The following is a 17,530-nucleotide window of genomic DNA, read 5'->3' on the forward strand; positions in this document are numbered from 1 at the left end:
GAAGGTGAAGATTAAATAGTTTCTTCAAGAGGAAAATGGTCAAGACAAATCCTACCGAGGAGTTTTCAGAGTGTATCTTTGGTGATAACAACAGTTGGTGATATTTGGTGATATTTCTGCCTATAAATGAGGAACAATAAAGGGAACTGCTTTGAAGTAATGTAGCATGTCTTTCTTGACATTTGGAGTCTGACACAAATGTTCTCTTTAGTATGTGGCTTCTTCATTGCTATCATTGCTACAAGACTCAAGAATTAGCATAAATTCTGTTTGGCATAATTTGTTTAAACTAGAAGTTCCACTTACTTGTTATTTAATGATAAGTATCTCTAAGGAGTGAGGAAAGTTAATAAGGTTGGAAGAACCTCAAGGGATTTGGTTTGTTTCTGTACTTTAGAGAAAATAAGAATTTATCTTATTTAAAAGAGATTTTCATCTTAATAAAAGTTGCATCCATATTTAAATCTACAAGAGACTGCAATTGTCTGTTTTTACTCAGAGAGAGCTGGTGATAAATAGAAGATGATGAATAGATAGGTGACATGTACTTTTGAAATATTTCGAACAAATGTAAGTACCCTAGCTTCTTATCCAATACAAAACATTTTTTTTTCTTACATAAAGAGGGATTTCTGTTCACAAATGAACTAAGAAATTGTAGAAATTACTGTGCATATACTGGAGAGAGGAATGCAAATTATTGATTTTAGAAGATTTGGAACAGTTGAATATTTTGTTTTATTTTTACTGCTTTAAAAATTCTGCACTCTATTCCTTATTACTATATTGTTGAAAATGTCTCAAAGACCTAAGCTAACGAGATACAAATCAATATAAAAAATGAAAACTTTCAAATTTTGTGCAGAGGATAATCCAGTTTTAGCAACATACTTACTTGCTTGAATTAATGACATAAGAAATAAAAATAGATAACTCCCAAACTATTTTGAGTGTTTGATGCCATAATGTTTATTTCCCTTGTACATATTACATTGAAAGTACAACTATGTTATATTTCATCTTTTATATTGTTTTTAATTTCATGTACAATGTATAATATTTAATCTTACCAAAATGGATTTTTTTATTCTCTATAGGAATAGATCATATTTTGATTGAGACATGATGGTACACAATGAAACCGAATTGACTGAGTTTATCATACTTGGCTTTAGAAATCTACAGGAAATCCATCTTTTGCTCTTCACTGGGTTCTTCATCATTTATCTCTTCACTGTGGTATGGAATACCTTCATTATCCTAATGACGTTGATGGACCAGAAACTCCAAAACCCCATGTATTTCTTCCTTGGAAATCTTTCCTTTCTGGACATTTGCTATACAAGCACCACTATCCCCCAGATGCTGGCTCATGTACTCTCAGAAAAAAATAGCATTTCCTATATGGGTTGTGCACTTCAGGCATATTTCTTTTTTTCTTTTGTGGGCATTGAGTGCCTCCTACTTGCCGTGATGGCCTTTGACCGCTATGTTGCCATTTGCAATCCTCTACGCTACACATTGATTATTAGCAAAGAAATTTGTCTCCAACTGGCTACAGCTTGCTGGACTGGTGGCCTACTCAACTCAGTGGTACATACCACTTTTGCCTTCCAGTTACCATTTTGTGGCAACAACCACCTGGATGCTTTCTATTGTGATATTGCTCCATTGCTGACATTATCATGTGGAGACACTTCTCTCAATCAAATTCTTTTGCTCTCCATTGGCTTTTTCATAGCTTGGACTCCTTTGGCATGCATCCTTCTGTCATATGGCTATATCATTTCAACCATCTTAAGTATGCACTCTTCAGAAGGCAGGCAAAAAGTATTTTCCACGTGTTCCTCCCATATCACAGTAGTCCTTTTATACTATGGAAGTGCCCTTTTCACTTACTCAAGATCAAATAACAATAATTCTTCAAATCAAGTTAAACTTATTCCAGTAATATATAGTATTTTAACCCCACTTTTAAACCCTATCATATATACCTTACGCAATAAAGATGTAATGAATGCCTGGAGAAATGCAATTAAAAAATGATTAAAGTTTTTTTTTTGTTAAAAGCTAATTGTTTCCAAGATGCTCTTTCCAATTAAAATGAATATTAATTAATATATTGTGAAACATGCAGATTCTGATCTACATATGTATTTCAATGTGCACTGGTTTTCCCAACATTTACTGTAATGTGTTTATTTATTATAATTATTCCAATGTGAAACTTGATTGTTCATCTTAAAGAATGATAATTTAGTTCATAAAAATGCCTACAGACAATTCTTGCAGTGTTCGCTATTCAAATATTTTTTCTCACATGTATTTGGAACATATTTTTTATGCCATCACTTGATCATGTCTGTGAGAACAGAAGAGTACTCTGGAGAAATAAGACTAAAATATTTTAACTGGTTGAAATTCTTTGACTAGGCTCGCACCGACAGAATTTAGAGGAATATTGACTTTGGCGCTTCTATTTAGTGCCTGGTATTTAGAATAATGCTAGTGGTAATAGTATATGAAGCATTATGATAAACACATTTTCACATTTAATATTCAACTTTACAGCATCTGAACTTAACAATCATTCTTCCCACTCCTATGTTCTACCTACTATTTTGTGGATACTTTTTGTAACTATGTCAAATCTCTGAAAAATAAGTCATCTGTAGTTGCTAAACCTGTGAGATGTTCCCCATACATGTGGCTTCATTATTCCTATTGTTACAAAACCCCAAGTATTATCACAAATTCTATTTGGCATAATAAGCTTAACCTGGAAAATCCAAATAACTATTATTTAATGGCATCTATCTCTAAGGAATGAGAAAAGTTAATAAGGTTGGAAGAATCTCAAGGGATCTGTCAGCATTTAAACAATATAGTTTCTTTATTAAAAGATAGTTGCAGTTTAATAAAAGCAATCAATAAGAGGCATTATATGTAGCTCAATGTTGAAGTAAGGGATCCTTGGTGCTAGCTGAGCTTAGTTGTTTTCTTGCATACATTTCATTACCAAACTAGATAAGATGATTAGTAGCCCTAGAACTGATGATGTTATGTAATTTGGATGATGAAACATCTACAAGAAAATAACCAAGCTCATAGAGCATTAAGGACCTTCAATAAAAGTTATTCCTATATTTCAATTCTACATTAATATGTATTATAATAATACAAGAGACTGTGATCATCTACTTTTATTCAAAGATAGATAAGAGATAAGTAGATGATAGACACATCCTAAATATTTATCCAAGTATAAGACTACTAGCTTTCTATACAATATGAAACAGATGTTTTCTTATATGAACATGGAGTTCTATTCACAAATCAATAAAAAATAGTTGAAATCATCATGCATATGTGTGTGAGGTGATGCTACATATGCATTTGATTTTAGGGAATCTGAACTATTAAATTTTTAAATTTGTTTTATTTTCAGTATTTTAAACATGTATTCTATCTTGTATGGTTATGTTTTAGAGAATGCCTCAAGGATTCAAAGTGTAGTAGGAAAGATAATCAATGTAATAAATGAAAAATGCTTCAAAATTTATAGAGGATAATTCTGATTTAAAAATTTGACTTACTGTAGCTGATAGAATAAAGAATAAAAATAGATAACTTCAAATTGTATTTGTGTGTTTATGGCATATAATCTTAATTTTAATAAAGTGTCTATAGCTTTAACTGATTAGTAAATCCTTACTAACTCTAATTTTATGGGAAAAGGTTTTCAAAAAAAGCATCAAAAACAAAATTAGTTTTATCTCTGGGAACCAGAGTATTCATTAATTTCATTGCATTGTAGAATATTAAACATGTAACCAAACATTCTTATTGTTGCTATTATATTTTAATTTAGTGACAATTGACAAACAATTGAATTAAATAATTTGTGGCTAAATAGATCATTTCATTTTTACTGTTAGAAAACTTGACTGATCTTATTTCATGAACATTATGAAACATTTTTCTTTATGGTACATTGCCATCCGAGTAACTTTGGCCCAAACTTTCTCCCAGTTCTTAGGCAATGTCAAACTATTTCTGAAATACCTTGCAAAGGAAACAGCAGGGATTTATCCATGCATCTCTGAAAATTGAATAGGAAAATATGATATCATACAGATAGTCCTCAACTTACAGCCACAATGTAATCTTGTAATTTTGGACATAACTCATTGCATAAGTCACATCCACATGACTGCCTCACTGATTGACCACAATCCTAGCTATCCCTGTTGCAGTGATTAAGCAATCATGCAGGTCATTAAGTGGAGCATTGGAATGCCTCAGAGTGTGTAAGAGGTTATGGGGAGCCCCAAATGAACAAGCTCTACTCCTTGGAAGCTGTGATGCAATATAGTAAGAAGGAAATCCCAGTCCTACAGTATGGCACTTGGCAGAAGCATCAGGCCTTGGGGCCTTCAATAATCAGCCCCAGGTTTCTTAGTTAGCCTTAGCATTGTTGCCACAACCAAGAGATATTGTACAGCTTCCCACATGTGTTATCTTCTCTTGACCTAGGTTTCTAGAAGTCTCAGGAGAAACTGCTGTGGTGTCTAAATGGTTGCTAAAGCAGTCATATGTTATTCACTATAAGTAGCTTTCTCACTGACCGCTCCACTGTAACCACCCAAATGTGTAGAAATAAATTCCTCTTTTACATAGTTGCACAAAACTTTCTACCTTGTTTAACCTAGAGATTCAAATTAATTGTTCTTTAAGGCTAGGTATCCCTAAGGAATGAAAAAGTTAATAGGGTTGGAAAATCTCAAGGGAAATTGTTTGAATACTTCAGAGAAAGTAATAGTTTCTCCTTGTTAGACTTTCATTTTAATCTAGTTCTTTCTCTGAAATATATTTCATTTCGGAACCTGGTGAAGATGCAGAGTTGTCCAATGATTTCAGTGCTGTTGTTCATAGAGAGATAGGTAGGTAGGTAGGTAGGTAGGTTGGTTGGTAGATGGGTAGGTAAGCAGACAGCTAGATGATGTGCAGCATTCAAAATGGTTAGGAAAAAAAGGTAAGTGGTACTTGGAACTACATGTGGTTGTATGAATGAAGCGCCAATCATAGTCACAAATTTACTAAGAAATAAAAATAAACTAATGAAATAATGAAAAAGTTTGATTTATGCCATGCAGTTTTACTTTCATAAAGCATATTGAGACCTTTGAATTATGCCTTTTTATCAAACCCTTAAATATGGGATAATATTTTCAAAGAAAAACTATAACATATAGTTTACATTATTAAGCCCAAATGCATCTTAAATCATTTTAAAGCATTGTGCCATATTAAAGAGGAGCAAAGAATGTTTTATTTTTCTAAGACAGTTCACAAACATTGAATTAAATGATTTCTTTAAAAAAGGTATAAAGTTTTATTTTTTTCATGAAGCATCATGTTGCAAGTGTGGCTGAGTTTTGAGAGCACTTAAGTATATAGAATACTAAGCTACATGTTTAAAATCCTGATACTTCCAAGCATTTTCTTCAGATTTATGATGATTCAACTTAAAAATCACAAGGATTTTTCAAATTAATCATTTTATTTTCAGTTGTAAGTTGTAAGCACTAATAAATTATTCATATATGTATGTGTGTATGTATGTACGGTGTGTGTGTGTGTGTGTGTGTGTGTGTGTGTGTTTATTCATTATACTTTCATTATAATTTCAAGATTCTGGGGAAAAACATAAAGTTTAAATTACAGAGTTATCTAAGTTATTGGAATGTTTATTCTCATACTTATATTGTAATTATAACTACAGTAATGACTAGCAACAGCAATAGATCTATGACCTACACAACTTTTTCTTATCTTGAGAAATTAGATTGATAATCTAAAGCTTCATATATCATCATAAAGAAAGGTCCTATTCCAAAATTTTAAAAGTATTCAACAGAGAATCTAAATTGTATAAAAAGACATATATTTTATAATACCCATCACTAATCATAAATTGAATTGAATGAGAAAGGAAGCATGCATATTAAATATCTTTCACATACCATCCATCAGATAGTTGATCTATAAAACCTTTAAATTGCTTAGCCATATTTTGTTTTTTATTGATTGCCAATGAAAAGGTGCTACCTATTGTATAACACTTAACATTCCTTTAATGATATAAAATCATAGGAAAATGCATGTATTTATACAGAAAGTAAGCCAGAAATACATTTGCCAGGGTACAAAAATGAAAAAAAAAAATAAACTCTTCTCTTTATTGAGAAGTCAACTCTGTGAAGAATGAGATTTAAATTCTGTCAAGCATGATTGGTAAATAGTGTTCTCATTGACACACTGGAATTTTCATGAAAAATATACAAAATTTGTATGAAATTATTTATTCTGCCATATGATTCATAAATATTAAGCTCAGTGCTTGTATTAAAGTTTCTTATTAGTTTTAATTCTCTATTTACATATCAAAATAAAACTAGAGAATTAACAGAACAATGAAAGTAAAAATGGAAAATACTGTAATATTTCTTTCTCAGCTTAAATATTGAAGAAGAAAAAAATCATTTTTTGTTGTGATTATCATATAGGTGAAATTTGGTGTGTGAAATGTGGACTCAGAATGAGACTGCAGTGAATGGATTCATTCTTCTAGGCTTTACCAGTCATCCCATATTTTGGCCATTCCTTTTTATAATATTTTTCACTATGTCTCTTATCACGGTTGTTGGAAACAGCCTGATCATCTTCTTGGTCTGGATCAACTCCCGTCTCCACACAGTAATGTATTTTTTCATTGGTAACTTATCTTTGCTGGATATATTCTTCACCCTGATCACTACCCCTCAAATGCTAGCCCACATGGCTTCTGAAACTAAGATGATCTCTTACAACAGATGCATGGCCCAAATGAACTTAACCCTCTGCTGTGGGATGACAGAATGTTTCATCTTAGCTCTTATGGCATATGATCGTTATGTAGCCATAAGCTGGCCCCTGCGATATCCCATCATCATGAAAATGCCAACGTGCATACGGATGGCTGGGATATGCTGGTTTGGAGGCTTTTTCAATGCTGCAGCGCTAACAGTATGCACAGTAAATTTTCCCTTCTGTGGACCTTATGAAATCAACCATTTCTTTTGTGAAGCACCAGCTGTGCTTCAACTAGCTTGCCTGGACACCTATATGATAAAGGTCTTCATCTTTGCTCTGAGTGTAATTGTCCTCATGCTGCCTCTTGGCTTTATAGTGCTCTCCTACCTCCAGATTGCCAGAGTGATCTTCAATATGAATTCAACTGAAGGGCGGCAATGGGCTTTCTCTACTTGTGCCACACATCTCATCATTGTTGTGTTGTTCTACAGCACCATCAGCTTCACATACTTGCAGCCCCAGTCTGACCTCTCTGCAGATCAAGAAAAGAAAGCTGCTGTCTTCTATTCTTTGGTCTCTCCTATGTTGAACCCTGTCATCTACAGTCTCAGGAACAAAGATGTTAAAGAGGCCTTAGTTAAAGTAATGGGAATCAAGGTGAATTAAATCTTTCTTTTGGGACTATGGAAATGAGTACTTTGTGTATGAATCCACTCAATTTATATATTTGTGAAACTTATCCTTTTCTGACTCTGTTTTCGTGCCAGTAAATTGTGCAAGTATTCTTTTATGAAAAAAGTGTTCTGTACATCGTTCTAGAATTATATATGCCATACCAGGTCACTTATCTTGTGAAGATCTAGCAAGTTAGATCTTGGTTGCTGGCTGAAATGGAACTTCTGAATGGCGAATCCAGATTTCCAATTCTGCGTTCAGCCCTCCACTTGCCTCCCCAAGTATGTTGCCAGCCAAAATGCAGCCTTGGGAGCCAGATTCCCGCCAAAGAGACTCCATTTTAGCCTGCAATAGGCTGTGGTAAGCCTCTGGATGTCCAAACAGAGCTTCTGAGGGACGGATCTATTTCAGTCAGGGGAGACCTCTGGACAGTTGAATGAATCTGCCCCTCAGAAGCTCTATTTCGGTCAGCAGTGTATAGAAGGAATATTGCAGAGCCTCTGTGATCATCCCTAAGGGTGAACAACTGCTGTGCTGCTGCAAGATTTCTGGTTTCAGGCCTTGTTCACAAATGCTAGGGGGCGCTTATTGCATGTTCAAATGTTTACCAAGGGAACCCTCATAATCTATGCTTCGTTATATATATATTATATATATTGTGTCACAACCCCTAGTATACCCAAATATGGCAGGGAACATTCTGCTTCCCATTTCTGTCCTTTCGGCTCACTCCAGGAGACCATCCAAGCACAAAACCATATTTTTAATGTTGCCTTTGTTACATTTGTGTTGTGTTTGTGCTGATAAATAAATAAAGGGAGACTAGTATAGATCTATTTCAAGCTATTTAGCTTTCATCAGCTAGCCATACCCTTACTAGGATTTGAACCTGGGCTGTATTATATCTTAGGCAGGAGTCTTAGGCACTAAGCCACAGGCTCGCCTCCTTATCAGTTGAGCCAGGGAAATAGGTATGTATTTGTGTTACAACCCCTGGTATGCCTAAATATGGGAGGAAGGTCACTACTCCCTCTTTCTGTCCTTCGGCTCATCACAGAAGACCATGAAGGCAGAAAACCATATTTTTATTTTTAATGTTGCCTTTTTATATTTGTGTTGTATTTGTATTGATAAATAAATAAAGGGAGACTAGTATAGATCTATTTCGAGCTAATTAGCTCTCATCAGCTACCCATACCCTTACTGGGATTTGAACCTGGGCTGTATTAGATCTTAGGCAGGGAGGAAGGTCACTACTCCCTCTATTTATCACTACAAAAACAACACAAATATAAAAAGAAAACATTAAAAATAAAAATATGGTTTTCTGCCTGCATGGTCTTCTGTGATGAGCCGAAGGACAGAAAGAGGGAGTAGTGACCTTCCTCCCATATTTAGGCATACCGTGGGTTGTAACACAAATACATACATACACACGTACGTACGTACGTATGCGCATGCGTGCATGCATGTGTGTGTGTGTGTGTGTGTGTACACACACACACACAAACACACACACACACACACACACACACACACATATATATGTTGTATTTGTGCTGATAAATAAATAAATGGAGACTAATATAGATCTGTTTCAAGCTATTTAGCTCTCATCAACTAGCCATACCCTTACTGGGATTAGAACCTAATATGTAATACTGGGCTGTATTACATATTAGGCAGAGGTATTAGCCACTAAGCCACAGGCTCTCCTCCTTATCAGGTGAGTCATGGAAATATGTATGTATTTGTGTTAAACCCCTGGTATGCCCAAATATGGGAGGGAGTTCACTACTCCCCCTTTCTGTCCTTCGGCTCAGTAAAGAAGACCATCCAGGCAGAAAACCATTTTTTTTAATTTTTAATGTTGCCTTTGCTATGTTTGTGTTGTATTTGAGCTGATAAATAAATAAAGGGAGACTAGTATAGATCTAATTTCAAGCTATTTAGGTCTCATCAGCTAGCCATGCTCTTACTAGGATTAGAACCTGGCATACCAGGGTTGTAACACAAATACATACCTATTTCCCTGGCTCACCTGATAAGGAGGAGAGCCTGTGGCTTAGTGGCTAATACATCTGCCTAATGTGTAATACAGCCCAGGTTCTAATCCCAGTAAGGGTATGGCTAGCTGGTGAGAGCTAAATAGCTTGAAATAGATCTATACTAATCTCCCTTTATATATTTATCAGCACAAATACAACATAAACATAGCAAAGGCAACATTAAAAATAATATATATTTTGTTGGTTTTGTTGTATTCAGGTCTTTTCCCGTGTAAGGTTGAGATTGTCTTTGCAACGTTTCGGCAGGATCCGTGTGATTTCGTGATTTGGCCACACGGAAAAGGAAAACTGGACAACTTCCTCACACATCTCAATAGCCTACACCCCAAAATACAATTCACCATTGAAATAGAAGCAAACAACCAACTTCCCTTTCTGGATGTCCTAATCTACAAAAAACCCAATGGCTCCCTAGGACACACCATCTACCAGAAAAAAACACACACCAACCGCTACTTAAATGCACAATCCCATCACCACCTTGCACAGATCAACTCTGTAGCCAAGACCCTCATCTCCAGAACCAAACGCCTAGCTGACAAAGACCACCTGAAAACTGAATTACACAAACTCACAAATGTATTAATCTCCAATGGATTCCAAAGAAAAACAATCACCAACCTAATCCAAAAGGAGACTCCCCCAAAAAACCAAGACACAGAACAGGACAATGGCATCGCCCTCCTCCCTTACATCAAAGGCACCACAGATAAAATCAGCAAAATTCTCCACAAGCATAATATCAGGACAGCCTTCACCACTGACCAAAAAATAGCCAACATCTTAAGAAACCCCAAAGACAAAATCCAGCTAGAAAACCAAGGAGTCTACAAAATACCATGCAAAATCTGCCCAGCTATATACATAGGACAAACAAACAGGAGGATAACTGCACGCATCACAGAACACAAGAACACAGTAAGAAAAAAAGAAAAAACTTCTTCCCTTTTCCAGCACTTTAAAGCTACAGGACATGAAATCAACTTTGAAGGAGCCAGGTTAATCTCCAAAACAGAACACCTCCACAAGAGAATAATCATGGAAGCCATCGAAATAGAGAAACAGCCCCACAGCATGAACATACGTGATGATACCTCCTGCCTACCAAACATCTGGAAACCAGCCCTAGCCAACAAACGAACACCACCCACCACCCAAGCCGTTACAATACAAAACAACAATGCACACACAGCCTGCACCAATCAGCACCAATCTACCAATCATGATACAACCACACAACCAATCATTCCACTTACTGAAACAAAGCCAGCACCCCATCCCCTCCCACCAAGACTTACAGAAAGACGGCAGCTCCGTTCCCATTTTAAGCCCACGCTTGAAGATGGCAGGTGAGATCCTGCTGAAACGTTGCAAAGACAATCTCAACCTTACATGGGAAAAGACCCGAATACAAAAAAACCAGCATACCTACACCCGTGAAAATCTACGAAAACAAATATATATATATTACACACACACACATACACACACACACACACACACACACACGTATGTATGCATGTATGTATGTATGTATGTATGTATGTATGTATGCATGTTGTATTTGTGCTGATAAATAAATAAAGGGAGACTAGTATGGATCCATTTCAAGCTATTTAGCTCTCATCAGCTTGCCATACCCTTACTGGGATTTGAACCTGGGATGTGTTACATATTAGGCAGATTTGTTAGCCACTACACCACAGGCTCTCCTCCTTGTTTGGGCATAGCCATACCCTTACTGGGATTAGAACCTGGCATACCAGGGATTGTAACACAAATACATACCTATTTCCCTGGCTCACCTGATAAGGAGGAGAGCCTGTGGCTTAGTGGCTAATACATCTGCCTAATGTGTAATACAGCCCAGGTTCTAATCCCAGTAAGGGTATGGCTAGCTGATGAGAGCTAAATAGCTTGAAATAGATCTATACTTGTCTCCCTTTATTTATTTATCAGCACAAATACAACACAAACATAGCAAAGGCAACATTAAAGATAAAAAAAATATGGTTTTCTGCCTTGATAGTCTTCTGTAATGAACCGAAGGACAGAAAGGGGGAGTAGTGAGCTCCCTCCCATATTTGGGCATACCAAGGGTTGTAACACAAAAACATACCTATTTCCCTAGCTCACCTGATAAGGAGGAGAGCCTGTGGCTTAGCGGCTAATACCTCTGCCTAATATGTAATACAGCCCAGGTTCTAATCCCAGTAAGGGTATGGCTAGCTGATGAGAGCTAAATAGCTTGAAACAGATCTATACTAGTCTCCCTTTATTTATTTATCAGCACAAATACAACATAAACATAGCAAAGGCAACATTAAAAATAATATATATGTATTATATATGATTTTCTGCCTGGATTGTCTTCTGTAATGAGCTGAAGGACAGAAAGGGGGAGTAGTGAGTTCCCTCCCATTTTTGGGCATACCAGGGGTTGTAACACAAATACATACCTACTTCCCTGGCTCAGCTGATAAGGACGACTGCAAGGGCAAAGCAGAGTATAGTAAGGAGGAGATCCCAGCCCTGCAGTGTGACAGCAGTAGCACCAGGCTTGGTCTTGAAGTTTAGGTCTTTGGGCCTTCAATAATTAGCCCCAGGTTTCTAAGTTAGCCTTAGCATTGTTGCCACAACCAAGAGATATTGTACAGCTTCCCACACCTATTATCTTCCCTTTATCTAGGTTTCCTCTATACAGTGGTACTTGGTAGAAGTAATGAGGCTGGGCCCAAAGTAGAGGCCCAAGGCCTTCAGCATTCTGAACTAGCTGCCATTTCCCCACAGTTCTACATCAGCTGCACCATATTTTTCTTCAAGCCATGTGAACCTTGGGGAATGGTGCAACTGCCCCCACTGAGAAACACTCCCAAGGAACTGTCAGATGATACTCACCTTCAAGCATTTTATTATATTTTCCCAAAGGAGAAATGAAGAAAAATCTTAACAAAGGCAGAAAGCAGCCCTAGTCATCCTGCCATAGGAAAGCAGCTTCAAACTAAGAAAGTTGAAGAGGCTGAATGCAGATTTTGTATCCATTCAGGAAGACTGGGCCAATCTATTCATAAACAAAATGCCTCCAACCACAGTTCCCATAGAAGGCTGGAACTGGTGGGTTTAAGAATTTCCATCCCCCTACTCAAATTCTAAGGACAGGATGTGACCTTTAGGGCATAATAGGATTTATCCACCACCATTAGAATAACCAAGGACACAAGGCTTGCTACATCTCTCTGGAGCATCTCAATCACGAAACCCCAGAACCCTATAAAGATCCAGCCATTCATTCAGCAATTTTTCAGCCACCCCAGTGCTGCTGTTCCTGAAGTTTCTGGAAACCAAATAAATAGAGACCTTCTTTCCTTGCAGCCAACCTTCATTTTATTTCCATTGTCTTTCTTCCAGTTTGGATTTTTGTTTCCATAGGTATAAAAAAAAAATTCTCACTCAGTTTGGAAGAGTTGCCATATACAATTCTTGGTTTAGGGCCTGACAGAAAACTTCAGAAAGCCTCATGTAGCTTCAGAGGTTTTCAGACATCTGCACAATTTTGGAAAGAAAGCAGCACAATTCAGATCCTTGGGAACACTGTGGCAGCAGGAGCAACTGAGCTGTGCCCCAAGAATTACATGCAGGGAGACTGGTGCAAGGTAGTATTTCTGAGGGACACCAGTGATACTTCGGCAGTCCTAGAAGCAAGTTCTTAATGTAAAATTAAGCCCATATCATGCATCTTAAAAATCATTGTAATCTAGAATTGTTGGAGTAATGTATAGTATAAACTTCAAAACTAAAATATATTTAGCATTTTTTCTTGTTGTTTCTTACCACAATTTCATCATATCTGTTTTATTGCATTTTAAAATATTTTTAAAATATATGTGTTCTAAATGAGTCCTTTTTTCAAAAAGTTTTGGATAGCAAAGATATAAGGCATTTTGATGAATGTTAATATAACAAGAATGCAAGACTTTATTATAATCAAAATCCACTGTAATGTCAACACTAATAGACACAACAAAAAGAAACCTACTACAGTGTGTGTTTGTGTGTGTGATTTTATCAGTAATTCAACTTCCTTATTAAACAATCACAAAGGCGGATTTCATGATGCCTTAGGTGTGGTGAAGATCTTGGGAGGCTTAGAGCAGGCCCTGGACTTCAGGGAAACATATATAGAGAGAGGAAGTCAAGATAAATAATATAATTCATATGTGTTTATTTATTTATTATTCTGACTTCCATCCAAGAAATGAGGAAGGTAGATTTCAGCAGGAAAATATGAAATTACATTAGAAAGGAAATAAACATCTTTAAAAATCCACCAAGATGTCTATTTTATACAAATATTATCATTTTAACTCTCCTTGGAATAAATACTGAAAGGGCATATAATAACTTTTAAAGTGATATTTTTCATGTCATGGAAACCCCCCCCTCTCTGCAAAACAAAAACAAAACAAAACGAGGAGAAAGAAATAAAGATCCAAATCAGACTTAAAAACAAAACTGAGAGATATACAAAAATCACAAATAATTAGATAACACCTACAAATAAACTCTCATTAGCAAATTATTTAAAATAAGGCAAAATACAAAAGGCTTTTATAATATTGTTATTACTATAATCTTATTGTTATGCAATGTCCATCAATTCATTTCTGCAGACAGTTTGTAACAATATATGTATATGAAACTGGTTACAGGACTTCTCCCATTACCTAAAATCTGACATTTTATTTAAAGTTAATATTTCTCACATATCAATTTCCTCACTGACATTTTCACTTCCTTGTTCCGTAAGCTATAGATGATTGGGTTGAGAGTTGGTGTTAAGATACTATATAGAATTCCCACAAGTTGATCTTTGTCCAATGAGTAGCTGGAAATAGGACGAATATATGTAAAAATGCTGGAACCATAGAAGAGAATTACAATGGTGAGGTGTGATGCACAAGTAGAAATGGTTTTGGTTAAGGGTCTTTTCTTTTGGTTGCTCAAAATGGCATGAAGGATGAAAGCATAAGAAACTAATGTAAAGAAGAAAGGGCTAAGCCCTATGAAAACACCCAAAGTGAGCAATGCAAGTTCATTAACTGATGTGTCAGAGCATGAAATACTTAGCAATGGAGGAATATCACAGAAAAAGTGACTAATTCCATTTGACCGGCAGAAGGACAGACGGAATGTAAATACAGTATGAAGACAAGCATTAAGAAAGCCACAAACCCAGGAAATCCCAGCTAGCTGAAGACAGATATGTTTATTCATGAATCTAGTATATCCCAATGGACAACATATAGCAAAATAACGGTCCAGAGCCATGGAGGCTAAAAGGAATCCCTCAGTGCCTACCAGTGCTATGAGAAAATATAATTGTGCAGCACAGCCCATCAAGGAAATGTGAGGAGTTTCCACCCAGAGATCTGCTAACATTTTGGGCACAGTCACAGAGATATAGCAGATATCTAACAATGAAAGATTGCCAAGAAAGAAATACATAGGATTGTGGAGTGTTTGATTTAGTATAACTGCAATGACCATGAGTGAGTTTCCCACTAAACAAATAATATACATAATAAGAAACAAGAGGAAGAGGAAAATCTTCCCTTGTTTAATATTCATATATCCCAAGAGTATAAACTCCATGACAAAAGTTTGATTTTCAGCACATGTTGAAATCATGATCTATAAATAGACTACCATGAATACAAATAATATTAAAGACTATATGTTTTACAGTTTTTAGGCTTGGTCCAACAATTGCCTTTGGTCCTGATTGTTCCTATACACATAAAGTAAGAGTTTGTGTCATTCAAAAGGATTCCAGCATCTAATATTCACTTGGCAAAACTTCACTGCCTTGATTACCATTCTGAGTATTCCTTTGTGGGTTTCAATCCTGTTTGGTCTCCTAAATTAAGAGATTATCAAGGGAAAAAAGTCATACAATACACAATAATCCTAAATAAATTATGAATTGTTTTATGAAGGTTCCAATTTTCCCAGCTTCTTTTTCCAGGCCCAGAAAGATTAATCCAGGTTTCCTTTGCACATTATGATTTGTGATCATGCCTTGAAAGCTACTTATTTTTATTCTGATTTGGAGAATATAATTTAATGGCAAAGCTGTATATTAATTAAATGAAATATTGCAAATAACATCTTCATTTTTCTCTTAATTTTATGATTGGTTTATTTTTGCCCTAGTGGAAGCTACATGTAGTGTTTTATTATGGCAATATACAATATAATTGATTAGGCATGCAAGGTGTATTTGCACTGTTAATGTGTATAGTAGCAGCTTTTCCCCTGTAAGTAATAGTAACTTGAGAAACTCATCTCAACTGTGTTATTAAAGAAAAGAATAATCTTGTTCCTGTAAGTTGCAGTCCTGATAACTTTTACAAGAGTGTTTATCTATAAAAAAGCAAAAACAACAACAAAAAACCCAAACAATTAAGTCACTATTTCATGTATATTAAATAAGAATAAGCATTTAATTAATACACAGCATGACACATGTCTCATTCAATACCCGAATTTTCAATCCACACACTTGATTCATCAGATGGGAGTGATTCAAGTTTCATAATAATTTATGTTATGTAAGGCATAGGAAATATGGCTCATTCCTGAGACAAATTAAGAGTAGTATTTTTATATCTGCTACTTCTTTAAATCATCCAAATCTGTTTTAAGATTTGTGTCAGTTGCAGTGATGGCAGTTAGAAAGAAATTCATTTCTTATTAAGGAAGCTGTTCTGCCTATTAAATTTTTTTGGGGAAAAAACATTTCATACTAGTTTCATATCTCTCTTCCTATTCTGAAACCAACATTTGATCTGCTTACCTTCTATAATGTAGAGCCTTGGATTTGTTTTGCACAATATAGCTAATCATGGAGACTCTAAGGCTATTGAATCATAGGGATCTTATTGATGAACTATGGGAATAAATGTCCCATAGATACCAAATGCCTAGCTGTTAAATAGTAACATTTTTTTTAAATTTCTGCAGAGAGCTAACCATTATTGGAAGTTATATTCATAATTTACAATCAACTCTGAAATGGCAATGTCTTCTAAATAAATGATTTAATGAGCCATGTTTTACATTTATACTTTACAAGAACGATAACTTTTTTTAGGAATTGATTCATTCCCCGATGATTGTTATTTTAGCAATGCATTTCTCCCTAAAGGCAACTTTCTGCATATGGAATAATTACCTGTGAAGAACCAGATGACCACAATTACTTTTTCCCAATAGAAGATGACAAAATCTCTTTTTAAATAAAACTTGAATAAACTTTGCAAGAACTATGAAATGAGAAATGTCCTGTAAAATGGCTGCCAGAAAACAAGAATAAACTAGAATATGTGCAACATCAGAAATTGTCATCAAATATAGTTAATGCTGTTTCTGCGCTATGTCTGGTTCTGAAACTATTGTTCATAATTTGCTGCTTCTGCCTCCTTTTAAGTGGCATTCTATCTACCTTCTCAACAAGGTTTCCTTAAATGAGAAAGCTGGACAAGGAATGGAGCAACATGGTAAGCTGTTAGCAGAAAGTCTCATATGCTCCTGATTCCAATTTTTATTTATTTTTAAATGGCAATATGTACTGGTTTAATACTGTTAAGTTGCTGAAAAAAAGAAGAAAGATGTTGAAAACAAACAAGGAAGAATGGAGGAAGGATTATAGCCTCCCTGAAAAATCTGCCTGAATAGGATGGGCAAAAGAAAACATTAGCAATGCAACCAGCCTTGGACAAAAACCCTCCTCCAAGTTCACCAAATTTCTGAAAATCACTTTGTCACGTGACAGTCTAGTCTACTCATTAACACAGTCACTACAGTCAAGAAATTTCTCCTGATGTTCAAGGTGAATTCCTATTTTTTGATGGACACAAAATGTGTTTCAA

The 17,530-nt window shown here is 35.6% G+C and overlaps 3 protein-coding genes across 3 annotated transcripts; 2 read left to right on the top strand and 1 right to left on the bottom strand.

Moving 5' to 3' along the window:
* Positions 1 to 1,122: 1,122 nt before the first annotated feature.
* LOC309401449 (olfactory receptor 5V1-like) lies at positions 1,123 to 2,046 on the top strand (the record flags this gene model as incomplete). Its single annotated transcript, XM_081970515.1, has 1 exon — positions 1,123 to 2,046. The coding sequence occupies one exon, from the start codon at positions 1,123 to 1,125 to the stop codon at positions 2,044 to 2,046; it is 924 nt and encodes a 307-aa protein (XP_081826641.1).
* Positions 2,047 to 6,840: 4,794 nt separating this feature from the next.
* On the top strand, positions 6,841 to 7,521 carry LOC309401450 (olfactory receptor 10A3-like; the record flags this gene model as incomplete). Its single annotated transcript, XM_081970516.1, has 1 exon — positions 6,841 to 7,521. One exon carries the CDS (start codon positions 6,841 to 6,843, stop codon positions 7,519 to 7,521), a length of 681 nt encoding a protein of 226 aa, XP_081826642.1.
* Positions 7,522 to 14,348: 6,827 nt separating this feature from the next.
* On the bottom strand, positions 14,349 to 15,287 carry LOC309401452 (olfactory receptor 5V1-like; the record flags this gene model as incomplete). The annotated part of the gene is made up of 1 exon (XM_081970518.1): positions 14,349 to 15,287. One exon carries the CDS (start codon positions 15,285 to 15,287, stop codon positions 14,349 to 14,351), a length of 939 nt encoding a protein of 312 aa, XP_081826644.1.
* Between the last annotated feature and the right edge of the window lie 2,243 nt (positions 15,288 to 17,530).

Source organism: Natrix helvetica (assembly GCF_964273705.1).
Source record: "Natrix helvetica genome assembly, chromosome: Z".
In the NCBI taxonomy this organism is placed as follows: Eukaryota; Metazoa; Chordata; class Lepidosauria; order Squamata; family Natricidae; genus Natrix; species Natrix helvetica.